This window comes from Gossypium hirsutum, chromosome D05 (assembly GCF_007990345.1).
Source record: "Gossypium hirsutum isolate 1008001.06 chromosome D05, Gossypium_hirsutum_v2.1, whole genome shotgun sequence".
NCBI lineage: Eukaryota > Viridiplantae > Streptophyta > Magnoliopsida > Malvales > Malvaceae > Gossypium > Gossypium hirsutum.
In genome coordinates this window covers 9,829,527-9,846,796 of record NC_053441.1, presented here as the reverse complement: position 1 = coordinate 9,846,796, position 17,270 = coordinate 9,829,527, and the positions used below count along the sequence as shown (strand labels likewise).

General features: G+C 31.6%; 2 protein-coding genes across 5 annotated transcripts; one reads left to right on the top strand and one right to left on the bottom strand.

Annotated features, from left to right (window-relative positions):
* Positions 1–3,940, bottom strand: LOC107906366 (RNA pseudouridine synthase 3, mitochondrial). The gene is made up of 10 exons (XM_041093610.1): positions 3,799–3,940; positions 3,325–3,712; positions 3,105–3,182; positions 2,803–2,961; positions 2,537–2,584; positions 2,371–2,451; positions 1,276–1,392; positions 999–1,100; positions 761–919; positions 1–405 (listed from the first exon to the last, which is right to left on the bottom strand). The coding sequence occupies exons 2-10, from the start codon at positions 3,622–3,624 to the stop codon at positions 31–33; spliced, it is 1,419 nt and encodes a 472-aa protein (XP_040949544.1). The 5' UTR covers positions 3,625–3,712; positions 3,799–3,940; the 3' UTR covers positions 1–30.
* A 2,676-nt stretch (positions 3,941–6,616) lies between these two features.
* LOC107944731 (fatty acid amide hydrolase) lies at positions 6,617–11,485 on the top strand. 4 transcript variants are annotated; one of them, XM_016878565.2, is made up of 6 exons: positions 6,640–6,729; positions 9,711–9,771; positions 9,979–10,169; positions 10,248–10,377; positions 10,504–10,630; positions 11,436–11,485. In XM_016878565.2, the coding sequence occupies exons 1-5, from the start codon at positions 6,703–6,705 to the stop codon at positions 10,593–10,595; spliced, it is 501 nt and encodes a 166-aa protein (XP_016734054.1). In that variant the 5' UTR covers positions 6,640–6,702; the 3' UTR covers positions 10,596–10,630; positions 11,436–11,485. The 4 variants fall into 4 exon arrangements, with proteins under 4 accessions (XP_040949542.1, XP_016734054.1, XP_016734055.1 ...); XM_016878566.2 differs by having other exon boundaries at positions 11,432–11,485; XM_016878564.2 differs by having other exon boundaries at positions 11,406–11,485.
* Positions 11,486–17,270: the final 5,785 nt, after the last annotated feature.

The window sequence follows — 17,270 nt, the reverse complement described above, 5'->3', positions numbered from 1 at the left end:
TGAGACCATCAAAGTTGAAATCTTGGATATTTAAACTAAATAGGATGACATCAAGTTCCAACTAATTTTCATGTGTTTAGGCATTGATGCTACAAAGCGCAGGAGATCAGGCTTGCCACTTAGTCCAGGAGACAGGGTTTCTGCATTATTACTCAACAGTGGAAGGAACTTTGCAATATTTGGAAGTACAAGCTCCCTGCAATGCAGATGCAACAAGGGAACCTTGGACAATACACTTCCTTTCTGAACATCCAGACCTTCTGGCCTTCGTAACTTGTACGGTTTCCCCGTCCTCTGCTCAATATCAACTCGAGGCATCTGCTTCCACTTCCGGTGAACAAACCAGCCATACTTATAGTCACCAACTATAGGAGTCCCTAGAGCTTCTGCACAGTGGACACGGAGCTGAACAAAATCGGAAGTACGAGAGATTAATTATAATTGATGACCTGATAGGAGAAGTAAAAACTCTTTGAAGGTAGGACACAGACAGATTCATTATAGCCTTATAGGTATTTGCCAGCTACTTCTGGACTACAAAAAGTCAATCCCCCCCCCCACCCCTTTCACCCCAAATAAGCTCCTATTTCCTTCCCTAATCATCAAGAGCCAGTTTGTGGAGGTAAGCATGTATACACATTCTTTGCAGACTATAGTTGTCACTTGTCACCTTCTCTATATGATTCTAAAACTACAAATTGCCTTCATACGTCACTTGAATAAGAAGGCAGAGAAAGAAATAGAGAGATAGATATGGTACCTGGTGCTTCCTGCTAGTAAGTGGGCGCAGTTCAACCCACGAGCATCCATTTATCATAGGACCTAATACCCGATATTCAGTCACAGCCTCTTGAGAAGGTTCTAAACCCACATTTTGAGCCAAGATGACCCTCTCAGTCTTACCATCATGAAGAAGAATCTGAAAAAAAACAACAAAAGGTACATGATTAAAGTGCTAGTTAAGGTAGAGGCAAAGAGAGTAATTGGCAAAAGAGAACCTTTGAAAGAGGAGAACGAATTAAGCCTTCATTCTCCTTTGGAGTGCCTATCACCAATGCCCAATAGCGCTGAAACTTTGCATCACAAGCATCATTCCAAGCCTAAATTTGCCAACAGAATATTTGTAAACAAAAAGAACAAAAGTGTTCAACCAGCAGTTTATAATGCTGTACAAGTTGGCAGCCATTGCGCTAACTAAACAAAAAGCATAATAACAATAAGATGGAATATAGGTAGCAGGCATTTGACAATTTGTTTTCCTTAGGGTACATGTACCTTACATGAGGACTTTGCTGGATTTATGTCATTGAACAGCCAATGAAGATGATTTATACTTTCTTTAGTTCTTCCCATTAAGAGGAGACCACTGCTTTCTCTATCAAGCCTATGCACCTGACAGAAGTTGACAAGAAAAGCAGCCTAAGTGAAAAGGTGGAGAAAAATGGCTTACCAGCAAGCAAAAGAAAACTCTAAATTAAATCACAACTCATTAACAGCTACAAACTACATTTCACTTACAACTAGAAGAAAATCTTTGGACACATAACTTTAATCCACTAAGCCTTACCCCAAGTACACAAAAATTCAACATATCACATATGTCCTTTTCAACAATTAGCTGAATAAGAAGCATCATCAACCCTCAAAAAGTTATTAACATCTTAATCTTCATTACTCTCAAGATTTACAGTTTAACCTCAATGAACCAATGAAATAAACTAAAATTACTTCAACTTGATAAAATATATAAGAGGTCCAACTAACTTGAAACTTCAATAAATGATAATGAAAAAGGAAAGAAGACATAAAAAAAAAACTTGGTTCATTCTTGATCCTATTTCAAAACATGTCCCTTAAGGCTGATATAGTTTTAACCAAGTAAGCAGAAAAATATATGTTCCTCCCATGAAATAACGAGACATGGTTTCTTTGCATGATTGAAGCAAATAAAAATAAAAATCAAATACCATGATATGGATGTCTAAGAAGAAGTCAAGAACCTTTCAAGAAAGAATTATAAACTCAAACAGAAAAGGGTGCTTGTGTGCATACTGCATGCACACAGAGACGAGAGGAAACATATAAAAGTGCAACTACATTAAAATCTATCTACCTACAAGTGTGATGCCAGGCTATTATTCATCCCATATATTCCACCATGATCCTAATGTTTCTCTCAAACAAGGACGCTCTTCTTCAGCTTAAATCCAAAATTTAAGCATTCAAGCCAATTTTTTTTTATCATATACCAGATTATCATGAAAAGCATTGAACTTTTAACTACTACTGATATATGCCAATAATAATGACAAAAAAGAAACCAGGTATGGTAAAGGCATTCACCATATAATCTACAAAAAATGAGCGTACCAGTTTAGGACCCTCGTCATAGTCATAAGACAAAGCTGCCGCTGCTAATGCATCCATGCTGTTATGCACAGGCAGACTTCCCTGAAGATATTGTTACAAAACAAAGTAAGAGGAAACACAATATACAGAGAAAACAACACAAATGCCCTAAACAATGTTACCAAACCTTTACTGGCAGCTTGGGGGGTTTATTTAGTACAAGTATAGCATAGTCCTGAAACATTAAACAGCAATAATAAAAACGGGAACAACTTGAAAAACAATTCAGAATGAAGCAAAAAACTCAGAGCACATAATCCATCAAGTGAAAAGTAACATGGAGTTAAGAAGGACACACATCAACTTATAGGTTTGCAAACAAGCACAAACATATACAATTGTCAATAAGAGATTGATAAAAGATACCAACAAGCAGTTAAACTCAACACATGCCTTGTACTTGACAAGCCTTCGCAAATAGTCAATCTCATCAGCATTAGGATGAAGAGTCCCACTCGGTATACAGTCAAATCTCTTGGAAACTCGAGTCTCCGCAATGGATACAGGTACCCAAACTCTTGCCCCTACTTCCATCACCTCATTATGCTTGATCTGTAGGTAAGCTGTATAAGTGCAGAGTAATTAAACCCCCACATAAGGGCATACTATAGACAAGGACCCAAGAAAAAAAGGCAATTTCTTTTATTTTTGAAGTAAAATTCTGAGATTAAGGGTAACATGCTTAGAATCAGTACCTTTCTCAAGGATTTCATTTGCCCATCCCTTTCTATGAAAGAATCGGCTGCATTAGGATTTGAGGATTCGATCTCAACCTACAACAAGAAGGACATACATACATGTATTGAATGCTGAGAAAGGTAAGCGGCAGAGAGGATTAATTGGCCTAATGCATCGAGCAAAGCAATGGGTATCTTTATATTTATAAAAGAAAATTAAATAGTTTGGCATACTTACGAGGCCCTTGTTAAAATGGGACTGAATGGCGGAGTCTGAAATTTCATCAAAGTAATATTTGAGCCAGCTGATAGCAGTGACACGACCAGTAGCAGAGTTCTTTCCGGGCAAATGATGACCAGGGAAAGGGGGCAAGGAAAGGAGTTGGCGTGGCTTTGGACCCTGTTTAGGACTGCCCAAGTAAGCCACGTTATTAGAGACACGGATGACTGGGTCGGCATACGCAGGTGGAGGCGGAGCCACTCTGGAGTAGTGTCTCGCTAGAGATAAAAGATGGTGGCCGAGCCTATTCTTCTGCATCTGCAACCATTAACTGCTTACTTCTTCAATTAATCAAAGCTGGCGTTTTCTTTCCCCTTCCGGCTTTTCCCCTCGATAAAAAGAGAGGCTGGTACAAAACGTAATAGCAAAACTATATCAGCCTTTTTCTGTTAAAATGAATACACAAGTCAGTGGGGGATTCTGGGTTCTCACCGTTGCAAGAGCATTGATGATTTTCAAATAGGTCATGGATGGGCAGATTGGTCCTCATGAATCTGGGTTGTTGTATTAGGCTTCTTTCTTAAGGCATGTAAAAGGGGGAAACCCGATGCCTCGCTTAGCCTCTTGAGCAAGGGATTACGAATTAAGTATGTGAAGCCCAATTCTGAGGGCCCTTCAAGATGGATAACTGTGTCGGAGATGTAGGCTTTAATAGCTTGGTCCAGCAGTTTGCCCTCAACAAGTTGTTCTTTTAGGCTCGATAAAAACCGGTCACTTTTGCATGTAAATATCGAGATGGCTTGATAAATTGATCAATGCTGCACCAGGTGATTGACTACGGCTTTTGATGGAGCGTGGCTCGCAAATTTTTAATGGTGGGTTTGGATGGGCGGTGTGTTTATCTGTGATTAGTGTAAAAATAACGGTGACGGTGAGATTAGATACTGTATTACTGTAACGACACTGTAGCGTGAGACAAAAAATAAACTAAACGCACCGCACCGCACCGCACTTAAATTTTTTGTTTGTCTTTGTTGTTGGCGGAGGGGTGGGGGCTCTCCAGTTGGGTTAATTTTTGACTGACTTAAGTAAGATTCAGGTCTTAATCCAGGACCATTAATATACTTTCTACTCGATTCCTATAATTTTTTAGAAATCCCATTAATTAGTTCATACCAGCTTTGTTTTGATTTTGATAACGACTTTGAAGTTGATATGATCAGGTAATGCAAATTACCACTAAGGAATTTCAAGCTATAGAAGTTAGGATAGTAGCAGATCCGTTATCTACAAATTTGAGATTTATCTGAATTTAATTTTGCTTAAAATTTTGAATCTATAAATTATCTCAATTTTATTATCCAAATTTAAATTTAACATTTTCAACTTTTTATCGGTTATCTAAATCCGTAAAATTGCAAAACCGAATCCGTTAAAATTAAAAATTTAAAAATAATATAAATCAATTTTTGAATAAAATTTATTCACAACTAATAACAAATAAATAAATAATAATCTAAACAAACTAAATATAAAAAATTCACAAAAATTTAAATATTCCTAACAATTTAAACATAGAAATTTCAAACAAATTAAAACTTAAAAAAACAATTCTAAATAATTTAATATCTTAAATCACACAATTTCAAAAAACCGACTTAATTAGTTTGGTTTGAGCTATGTTAAATTTGGACAAAAAACTTTTTACGGGTGGTTCCTAATTCAAATGTAAATAAAATAATTTTTGAAATGTTTTTATTTAAAATATATAAATGCAATGATAAAAAATTAGTATTATTATAAATATATTATTTTATTAATTTAAACAGTGATATGAGATTTTTGGTAATATTAAAAATTTTTAATTTCAAGTTTTGATTTGATTCGACCCATAAACATCTTTAAATGAAATGAAGTGAAAGTATAGATTATATTCTTTTAATAAAATCTCAAATTCAATCAAAAGTGGGTTCGACTTTTTTCTAAAAAAATATAAAGTATCCTATGCTTAAGGAACACATTAGTACAAACTCAGCTCCCATGTCTTAGCAAAATACGTTAAAAATCATGTGGATCTAGGCTTAAAGATGTTTATTAAAGTGCTTTTAATAATCTGCTTCATTTCTATTATCCTCGCAATCTAAGATTTATGAATATGGCGGGTAGAGATTAAAGGGACATTTCGGGTGTGGGAATCGGATTCCCGGAAAATCGGGCAGCACGAAACCATTTCCCTTTTCAATTGTTCTTTAAAGAGAATAAAAGAAAATTTGGATAAAAATATAAATTCGAAAGATAGATTTTGATAAAAATAAGACCTGTTTAAAAAATTGATCGGATATTGGATAAGTTTTCTTATCCAAATTCTGTTTGAATTTGCAAAAAAAAATACTATCTTCTCACTATTTTGATGTCATTTCACTATTATGTTGCTATTATTTTGTTGTTATTGTTTATATATTATATAAATTTTATTTTATTGTTAATTTTGTTACTAATTTATAAGCATTTACTAGTTAAATTGCACCTATCTTAATATTATTTAAGTATAAAAAATTAATTTACTTTCAATTTTTTGAAAAATATCTATTTTAATATTTTTTATGATTATATTTTTAAATATATATATAAAACTTTTAACATGAATGAGCCGAGTCTAGATTTTACCCCATGTTTGGTTGGGTGTATTGGCATAGCCAATACACCCCTAATCGGTGGGCCCCACTTAAGCCCCCTTTATTCCTTTGTTTGGTTCATGGTAATGCTATTACGGGTGTAATACATTACTGACCTAATCGGTGAAATCCACCAATTTCTAATCCGTCCCTTTTGCTCAGATTAGGTGCTGCTTCACTTTACCCTCATTGTTTTACCCTCTGCCTCTTTTGTTCCTTCCTTCTACCTTCTACCTTCTGCCGATTTGCCCACAAAATATGAAGGACCAATTCACGCTCTCCACCATAACAAAGCAGCTTTTACGTAACAATGGCTACCAACCACTTGCTCTATCAGAGTGACTGACTCACTTCCTTTTGTTGAACACTTATCATCAAATAATCACAACTCCCAGATTCATAAATTCACGAGAAGAAAAATCGACTAAAACACTCATTACCAACGATGGGGAAGAAGCGGGTAATGGTTCCGGCCAAGGAACTGGACTTGTCGACCGTTAAATACGAGAAATAAACAATCCAATGTATCAATTTTTATTAATTATATATGGGAAATGTGATACAATCCGACCCTTTGACTTGGAATTTGATAAACTTTTTTGTTCTCTTATTTTGGAATTGGATCGATTGGGGTGCAGCTCCTCATTTGACGGGATCGATACTGAAGTTGTTTGTAAGGATAATTGAAATTCCAATTATAGGTTCTTTGATCATATCTTTCATGAAAAAGGAGAATAACATGGTTGAGGTTCGTTGTTTTGTGTCGCTCTCTTTCTTCGGCTTTAATATCCTTACTAGTTATTACTCATGTAACAACCCGGTTTTTGACCCTAATCGGAATAGTAGTTTCGGGACCACAAATCCGAATTAGAAAAATATTATTAATATTATTTTGTGTGTTTATTTTGTGTGCATTTGATTGTGTGAAATTTTCGTGTTTTAATTTCGTCGTTTAAGTGTCCGATTTAATAAAAGGCTTAATCACGTAAAATGAAAATTTAGGGGTTAATTATAAAAGCACCTAATTGTTGTTGTCTTTATAATTTAGAGGTTTTATTATGCAATTAGTCCACTATGTAAGTTAGTGGGTGGCAAAGGACTAATGTAACCTTATTATATATGTTATATATATATGTAAAGGTTAATATAGTAAATTAAAAATAAGGCTAATATATGTTTAATATAACAAATTTTAAATGCCATGTTCTTCATCTTGGCCGAATATAGAAAAGAAAAAGAAAAGAAAAGAGAACAACAAGGTTCGGCTATCTCTAGGTCTAATTAAGGTATGTTTTTGCTTCGGTTTTTGATGATTTTTACGTTTTTGATATCGTTGCTTTGAATACTACCCGACCCATGCTTGAATTTCTGATTTTGATGAATATTTTGAGTTATACCATTGATGAATATTTGTGTTTTGTGATGTTTGATGATGAATAATGAAAGATATGTCTTAGATTAACATGTTTTGTCTTGGGATTTTTGATGAATTTGAGTATTTAGGGTTAAATTGTGAAAATAAATTTTTGAGGGACTAAAGTGTGAAATAAATGCAATGTGTGGACTTGTATGAGAACCATGAATATTCGGCTCTTGTGTGGTATGGGCAAATTTTGTGTATTTTGTGTTTTGTGCAAAAAGGACTAAATTGCAAAAAGTACAAAATGTTAGGGGCAAAATGATAATTTTCCCATTTATGTATTTTTGAACTTAATTGAATGTTTTGATGAATAAAAAGGTTAAATTTGATTATGTTTAGATCAAGAAACGAAGAAAACGAATTTGGATCGAGGAAAAACGAAAGTAATCGAATAGTCGATCGTGTCCGCTGATATCCGAGGTAAGTCTATTAGCAATTTGAGGTTATTAAATCAGTATATATGCATGTATATCTATAGTAATTTGGTGAGCTGAAATTGAAAGTATATGGATTGAATTTTGTTTAAGTATGAATGATATAAATATATATATGTATCATGTTCGAAAATATATATATGTATAAATACTTGTTTTTAATCAAAGGTATTTATATATATAATATATATATGTAAACATAAGGTCCGAATATATATATAAGCATATACATGTATAAAGCCTTGGACTTGGTTAAAGGTATGAATGTGTATATATATGTACACGTGAGTTGTAATATATATGTATACTCACGAATAAGTCTTGAATATATTTAAGTATGAAATTATATATGTATATGTTAGATTCGAATATGTATATACGTACATGTATAAGTTATTGTATTGAAATTAGATATAAAGTTATATACATAAATTTGTTAGGTTGAATCATGAAGTTATTGAGCTGGATTTTGGTGTTTGAATTTCATGCACCTATGTGGTTCAAAGATATAGGTTATAAATTTTGAGCTGAATTTTTATGTATGGATTTATATACATATATAGTTCGAATATGAATTACAGCTCTTTGGACTGAAATTATTGTTGTGAATTATGCAAGTATGTGTTAAGTGCATGTTTGTTACGCAGAATTGAATATAATTCAATTTCAACGGTGAAATGACTATCGGATTTATTGCCAGTGAAATTATTCAGACTATACGTCTAGCAGGCTAAGTGCCGGTGAATTGAATTGGACTATACATCTAGCAGGCTAAATGCCGGTGAATTGAATCGGACTATACGTCTAGCAGGCTAAGTGCCGGTGAACTGAATCAGGCTACAAGCCTAGCAGGCTAAGTGCCGGTGAACTGAATTAAACTATAAGCCTATCAGGTGAAGTGCCAGTGAATCTATTTAAATTAAGTGATTCTCTGCATTGGGTATAAATATATATGCTTTTGTTTATATGAAATGGATAAGTTTATGAACATTGTTTTAAGGTGGTTGATGAGTATATAATCGTTCGAGTCCTTGTGAATAGTGAGTATGTATATATATATCGGTTGTCATGAAATTGTTGGATATATATATGTGTGTATATATGTATGCATTCGGCATAGGTGGGTATAGGTATATATGTGCATTCGGCACTTATAGTTGATCAAGTATAAAATTATTATGCTTTTGGTATATGTATTTGAACAATTATATTTAAATGGATCCGATGAAGTGCGAACAATAAGTACTATAGAAATCAGTATATGCAGTTAATGATTATGTTAATAAATTGATTATATGCATATAATGTATATACATTTGTCCGTTCATGTGTATTAGATAAATACACATCCTTTCAGATTTAAACAAGATGACTTAATATAGCAATGTTCGATTAGTAATTATAATTGATAATTGTGATTTCAATAATTTTATTTTAAGAATTATATGATTCTTTTATATGTATTTTAGATATGCTATAGACTTACTAAGCTATAAAAGCTTACTTTGATTGTTTTTGTCCATTTGTTTTTATAGATTTTTGAGATGCGTTACGAGCTCGGGGATCATCAGCATAGTCTATCACACTTTCGGCCCCTTTTGGTATTTTGTTAAATATTTGAACTTGATCTTATGGCATGTATAGGTTTGAGTACAATGTTGGTTAGATGTTGATTGTAAATTATAAATAGCTATGCGAAAATGATTTAATTTTCATGTTTGTGATCAATTGGTTTTAAAAATGGTTGTATTTGTTCGGTAATGCCTCGTAACCCTAATTCGGCGACGGATACGGGTTAGGGTGTTACAACTCAGTTTAAAATACGGGTATTCTTAAGAAAATTTTAATGATGATTTTGATTTTTGGTATTTGCAGATGTTGCAGAACACTGAGATACCAGAAAAACCCATGTTTAAACCTGAATTTCCTCCTCAAGGTTTAGTTTATCACCCCTTTTTAACCTTCTTTTTCTTGTTTGATTGTTTTTGTAAGAAACATTTGTTCCTTTGATGAAAAGTGTACCATGTTTCAAGCCATGAATAATGATTCTAGCTGTTGAGTAGTTTGTCGATAGTTGTGCATTTTCCCATGTGTCATTGGTTAGTTAGAAACCTAGCTGACTGTTTGTGTGATATCAAACTAGAAGCAGAACCTTCTGTTGTCATTGTGGATGAAGAAGGGAAACCTACTGATAGAGTTGAATCAGCCCTTAAGTGTCTTCCTCATTATGATCCTGCTAGTTGCTGGAGTGGGGATACACTTCCATCGTTCCGGTACTGGAAGATTCGTGACTTTGCTTATGCTTATCGATCAAAACTTGTGACACCTTCTAAGGTAATTCATATGAAATGCTAGAGAGTTTTTTTGGCTCTAAATTAGTTACAATGAAGATTCTCTCCTTTTGGTGTATAGATAGCAGAACAAATCATCACACTTGTTGAGGGGTGTAAATATCATAAGGCCCCAACACCATTATTGATTTCATTTGATGCTGAGGATATCAGGAAGCAAGCAACAGCTTCAACACAAATGTTTAAGGAAGGTATTTCAGCATTATCTGTTGACGAAGCTTTTTCATCCACGTATTATGGTTACTATAGGGTTCCTATCTGCAGAAATCTTGCAAATTCAAATCTCTAAAAAGGAACTGTTGCTGTGAGTCATGCAGGAAATCCATTGTCAATCTTCATTGTACCACTCATCTGCTTGTCTTTCTGCTTGTCGGATATCAACCTGGTGAAGTTAGAGCATTCGGGATGATTGCTGGAGGCTCTGGCATTACACTAATGTTCCAAGTATGTTATAAATCATGACAGATACTTCTGTAATATATATGCAAGGTTTAAATGTTTGAATAATATGTCACCTTCTCTTTTCATTTTTTCTGGTTTTGTTTCTGATTAGGTAGCCAGAGCTATATATGCAAGTTAGTTATGCATATTATCTGAGTTAAAATGATGATTGTATTTTGGAAATTTGTAATTAGGAGGATCAAAATGGGTTCTTTTGCTTGACCAACTTAAGGGAAGCACGTTTGATAGCATTGACTTCTTAGTTCTTACTAATTAACCGGATTTTCTATTTCATGTGATAGCATTGCCTTTTTGGTCTTTATTTTGTTGAATTTTGAAAAATGCTCCACTGGTTCCCCTTTTTAAACTCATGTTGTTTGGACCTAAAGTTTTTCTATTCTATCTAATTCGATTTCTTGGTCAGTGCTATTATCAATCACTTGAGGACATAGCTGAGGGTGTTTCTGGTTCAAGAGAAAACCTCACTACTATCTACCTTGAAAATGATCCATGTGTACGGTTTGCAACTTGCAGTATTTAGAGACTATAGTTTTTGTTGGTTTTTGCGATTGCAGCATCCTTACGATCCCAAATGTTTTGTTATGGCTAATTGGTTGATTATCTTGATATTTTTGGTTCTCTGTCTGGTTCAAATTCGTAGTTGGAACATGATTAATTCTTACTCTGTATGATACGGAGCTCCGTTTTCTTGTTGTGTTTTCCTGATTTCATAATTTTTTCCTCCCTTTTCTCTGAGAAACGTGTGATCCTGTAACAGATACTAACTTCTTGCTTCTACTCAAGCAAGGGAATATTGGTGTTCTGAAGATTCTGATAATGGCGACATCAATTTGAACCGCAATTGATGTACATCTATCACACTGTTTTTTATTTTATTTTTTGTACATTCCACTGTACGTTCCAACTTGTTTGTAATTCAAATCTGGAAAACTTCTTTTGGTTCACATGCATCGAGCACGTAAATTTATCTGTTGGATTTGGAGCAATTGCTGAATGTTATTTGTTTTTCTTTTGGTTCAACGCTGAATATGTTTTGATGTCAGAGAAATTGTCTTTGGAATTCTTCCTGCTTACCTTTGCTCCCTTGAGAAATTATTTGGTTGGTTTTTGTAGTCGATGTGCTCTGCGTCCCCCATAATCTTCAATTTTGACCTTTTGAGTTCACATCCATTTTAAAGAAGTTTAAGCTTATTATATGTAATCAAGAAAAGAAATTTCTAAACATTTTATGGATGGATGTTAAACAAGTTGTAATTAATTGATTGATAGTGTATACAAATTCATGTATGATCCAAACATATTCATATCAAATGAATATATATTGATGTATTTTATGGCTAAACAAAACTAGTCCCTTGATTAGTCAAACAATTAATTCGTTTCGTATCTTGTATCTCCAATTAACGTGGGGGGAATTATATATTTTTATTAAATTATATTTAATATTAATCATTTCAAATTATCTTTTATAGTATCATATATTATGATTTGAGTAAATTCATATAAGAATATTAATTATTAAGAATTTTATTAAATTATATATTTTAATTATAATATATTTAATAATAATTATGTTTAAATATGATTAAATTATTTATTATTGATAATAATAATCTTATTAAAATTTAAATAACAATAACAATAATCATTTACCAAAATAAATTTATGCTAAGGGTATTCTAGTCATTTTAGTTTTTTTCATTATGCTATTACACCTCTATTCCATTCAACCAAACACAAGATTACTATTACGCCTCTATTCCATTATATTCAACCAAACAATTGATTTGCTATTACACCTCTATTTCATTACACCTCTAATCCAATACAGCGAACCAAACGTGCCCTTAATTTTTTTTATCCGGACTCGACACGGCATATGCACTAACTCTAATCTTTCGTTGAAAAAATTAAAAAGATGAAGTGTATATCTTCTTTTTCTTTTTGTTTTTCCTCAATTGATTTGACCAGGTTTTGAAAAAAAATGGAAATCGATTCTTTAAAAAACGAAGATAGCTCTCTTCAAAAGGAAAAAAAATAAAATTTCATTAGTTGTTTTCCCAAATATAACAACAAAATTTTAAAATTAAGATTATTTACTAAAGTAGTATAGATTTTATTGGTGGAGTGGGATCGATTTATAAAAAATTGATTTTGATTTTTTCTTTCCACTAATTAACGTGACTAGAGAGAATACGGGGTTTTGGAAGTTGGGAAAATCGATTTTAGCCAATTTGTTTTTACCATTTTCAATTTTAACATAAGTCTCATCAAATTAGTGTGGACACTAGGGTTTCGGAAATTAGAAATTTGATTTCGGTCAATTTGATTTTGACTTTATTAAAAACTAAAAGTCGAGTTTGTTATTTAATATGGAGTTTATTGATTAGATTAAGAAGATACCGTTCATTTTTGGTAAATTTATTTATTTAATTTCTTTCAACTTCAAAATAGAATAAATTAATTTCTGTATAAAAATCGAAATAATTTAATTTTCAAAAGATAATAATTAACATATTTTACACTTTCCATAAAAATTCTTACGTCACAACTTGAAATATATATATTAAAATAAACTATAACGTGTTGATTAATGACTCGTAATCTAAATTAAAGTTAAAATATATAGTTCCACATAATAATAATAAAAACTAAAATTAGGAAAATAAAAAACCCACCCAAACCCAATTGAATCAACCAAAACAAAAAACTTAACAAAACGCGGAAACCACCATTAACCTCTGATTCTAAAGAGCAAAACACTGTCTTCTCATATTCTCCATGGCTGAAACCACGATTAAGTGGAACTATATATTTTAAATTTAGTTTAGATGAATCAATCATAAATTAACACGTGCATATTAGATTTTTCAATATATTTTATTGTTCCTAACTTCTTAATATTAAAATTGATAAGGATTAAATAATTTCGATATTTTTATAAAGACTAATTTGTTTAAAGGGACTGAAAATGTCATTTTATCTTCATTTTTCATTGAAAAAATATTTGATGCATTAGTTTCATGTACTATATCATCAAACATCGATCAATAATATAATACATTGTCATTAAAAATAATAAAAATAAAATAATAAAAATTTTATAAAAAAAATAAATAACTTTATTTAAATATAATTAAATAATCACGATAATTATAGATAAATTTATTAATATTTATTTATAAATTCTTATTATTTTATTTTATTTAATGATAATGTATTATATTGTTATTCGATTAAATATTATCTTTTTTTCCAACTTTTTATATGCCCACGAAAGATAAGTATTAATTCCACATTCAGACTATCATTTTATCAAATAATTTTCCGTAGTTTAACATACATGAATGACATATTGAGAATAAGAAAATATATGAATGCATTAAATATATAAAATTTATATAATTACATAATCATGAAATATAAAATTAATATATATTTTTAAAGATGATTCTCTTTGGAAAAAGTGACAAGATGTTTATCCACTGTACTTGGTTTTGACCGAATCAAAAGTAGAAACAAGTCTTCCACTCAATGGTGATAAAAGAAGAAAATTATTGGGCAAAAAATAGACCCACTTGGCATTAGGACCCGTATGAAGGTGACCCAAAGTAGTTCCATCATTTTCATTATTTCTCGTCCTTTCTTCCGTTTTTTTCAACTTTAGGCTTCTCTAGCTTAAAAAATATACACGGGCATGAATATTGTGATTTTCATACAATTTATATTAAAAAAAAGAGATAATTTTAAGTTTATGTTTAAAATAAATACTTAATCAGGTAAACAATAATTTTTAAAAAATAATTTATTAATTTAAGATAAATATTTTTTAAAACTAAATATTTATTCTAAAATTTAGTTACCTATTATTTGTATAAATTTCAAAACATTAGTATTTGGGTTAATTGTTTATATATTAAGAAAATATTTTAAAATTTTAAGATAAAATCAATAGTTGAAAATACAGCGTTCAAAAATATTAAGGTAGATATTTAAAACAAATTTTAACCATCAAATTATCTCCCATACATATTTTTTTTACTCACGAAAGGGTATCCAATTTTTATTAATAATTGATATTTTATAAAAGGATTTTCATCGTACGAAAGAATTCAATATTTCTCTTCTTCTTCTTTTTTCCTTCAAACGTGTATAAATTAGGGAAAAATATCAAAAAAGTCTTTTTTTTTAACTTTACCGAAATGGCTGATTTTTTGATTATTTACCGGAATGGGCCATTTTCTGGGAAATCGCGTCCACGTCAGCGCGATGTCAGGGTACGTGTCAGGACATCGCGTCCACGTCAGCGCGACCTGCTGACGTGGACACAAATTGCACCTACGAGAACGTGATTTGCTGACGTGGCATGAACAGTTTATGTTTTTAGCTTCTAAAATTTTGAAAGGTCATAACTTTTGGCTCGGTTGTCCGATTGAGATGAATTTTTTTTTTGATTTCGAATAAATTTTCGAGATCTACGCGCTGACAAATAGCCGAAAGCGGTTTGCCGTAGTTTTCATCGAAAAAAATCCTTTTTTGCCCCTAAATTTCGATTTTTTCGGTTTAAAAATAAATTTTGAAACATTCAAATCATTATTTTCCTTATTTATTTGAAGTAAACACCGGATCTTTTTTTACAGAATTGTCTTATATCATCCTGTTATAGGTATAAGTCAGCTCATTCCACTTTTGAGAAGTTCCCTAAAATTTTCCATTTTATTCAATTTAGTCCCTAAAAACTAAATAGTCATATTTTCAAATCTAAGCTTCGTTTTTCAATTCAATTTCAATTTCATCATTCCATAACATTCAAATATTCTTAAATACAAAAATTTCATGCTAATTTTGAATTAATTACACTTTAGTCACTATACTCGTAACTAACAAATTATACTTTACAAATTAGTCCCTATTCATCTCTAAGCAGTTTGTCAGCGCGTAGATCTCAAAAAGTTATTCGAAATCAAAAAAAATTCATCTCAATCGGACAACTGAGCGAAAAGTTATGGCCTTTCAAAGTTTTCCAAGCTTAAAAACATAAATTGTTCATGCTACGTCAGCAAATCGCGTCCTCGTAGGCGCGATTTGTGTCCACGTAAGCAAATCGCGCTGATATGGACGCGATGTCCTGACACGTACCCTGACATCGAGCTGACGTGAACGCGATTTCGCGAAAAATGACCCATTCCGATAAATAATCAAAAAATCAGCCCATTTCGATAAATTTTAAAAAAACAGCTTTTATTGGTAATTTGCCCTATAAATTATATATTTTTCTCTTTGTTGTGTTTTTTTATTTTTCCAATTTTTAAAGTACATAAAGCACCGAAGAAAATAGCAAATACGGTAGCAAGTACTGCATCAACTTTGACCTGAACCAACGTCACGAGCGGCTGTGGTCCGCACTCTGACAATGTCACAGGCTCTGAGGCTTGGGAAACGCGTCCTCAAATTTTGCTGCACTTCAATAATATTTGTTTTCCTTTGTATGATTATCGGGTCACTTTATTACAGGATTTAAATTGATTAGTTTAAGGTTAAAGTATAGAAATAGTCACTGAACTATTGCTCACATTCTATATTAATCACTGAACTTTTAATTTTTCTAATTGAATCATTAAATTATTTAAAATCAATTCTTTTGTCATTGAATGTTAACATCCGTTTGAAATTCGACAAAAATGCTGACATAGATATTTTCTTTGTTTGTTTAATAATAAATTTAGCCCTCTAATCCTTACATTTTTATCAATTTGGTTCTAAATATAAAGTTTAATAAATTTAGCCATTTACATTTACAAAATGAATTTAACCTTTTTCCAGATTAAAAAAACTATTTTTAAAATTAAAAAAATAAAATCAAAACTGATTATTTTACTAATATTGAGGATTAAATTAATTGAATCTTAACCTCAAATTTACACCGGAAAATAAAACATTAACCTTTACATGTCACGGTTTGATCCATGACAAAACTAATAAATAAAATTCTGAAGAGGTGCTTAATTAATGGCTATTACGATTTCGACAATAGGGTTTAAAGGAAGTTTAAGAAATTCCTTCCATGTAAGATGGGGAAGTTCGGTAGTTGATGAAGAGTATGACATTAACTAAGTCGGTCTTCAAGCATGTTGGAGTTGAAAAGGGTATTAGAACAAAACCTACGATGAAGATCGTTAACGAAGGGTGATTACTCACCAAGTTGTTGGTAAGAAAAGGTTCAATAACCATAGAGGAAAAGCAATTATGATTTATTTTACATGTATAATTTAAATTTAAATTTAAATTTTATAAATTTAACCTTTTCTAGATTAATAATTTTATTTTTAAATATTTAAAAATCAAATTTTATTATTTTGTAAATGTTGAGGATTAAATTTATTGAAATTTTTTAATAATCTGAACTAAAATGATATATTTTGTAAATATTGAGAGCTAAATTTATTAAATATTTATATTTAGTATTTAATCAATGGAATATGTGAATATTAGAGGGTTAAATTAAAATGTTCACACGGCCTAGCACACGGGCATGTAGCTTTGCCGTGTGACCAAGCCAATATACCCTCTAAATTGGACACGGGTTGGGACACGACCGTGTGCCTCACATCGAATGCCCACA

Excerpts from the sequence above, each read along its gene's own strand:
- LOC107906366 (XM_041093610.1), bottom strand. The coding sequence starts at position 3,624 with ATGCAGAAGAATAGGCTCGGCCACCATCTTTTATCTCTAGCGAGACAC. Across the intron at positions 3,183-3,324 it reads CCCATTTTAACAAGGGCCTC|GTTGAGATCGAATCCTCAAA; the intron begins GTAAGTATGCCA and ends TTCTTGTTGTAG. Across the intron at positions 406-760 it reads TTACTAGCAGGAAGCACCAG|CTCCGTGTCCACTGTGCAGA; the intron begins GTACCATATCTA and ends GATTTTGTTCAG.
- LOC107944731 (XM_041093608.1), top strand. The coding sequence starts at position 6,703 with ATGAAAAAGGAGAATAACATGGTTGAG. Across the intron at positions 9,772-9,978 it reads ACCTGAATTTCCTCCTCAAG|AAGCAGAACCTTCTGTTGTC; the intron begins GTTTAGTTTATC and ends ATATCAAACTAG. Across the intron at positions 10,170-10,247 it reads AACTTGTGACACCTTCTAAG|ATAGCAGAACAAATCATCAC; the intron begins GTAATTCATATG and ends TTTGGTGTATAG.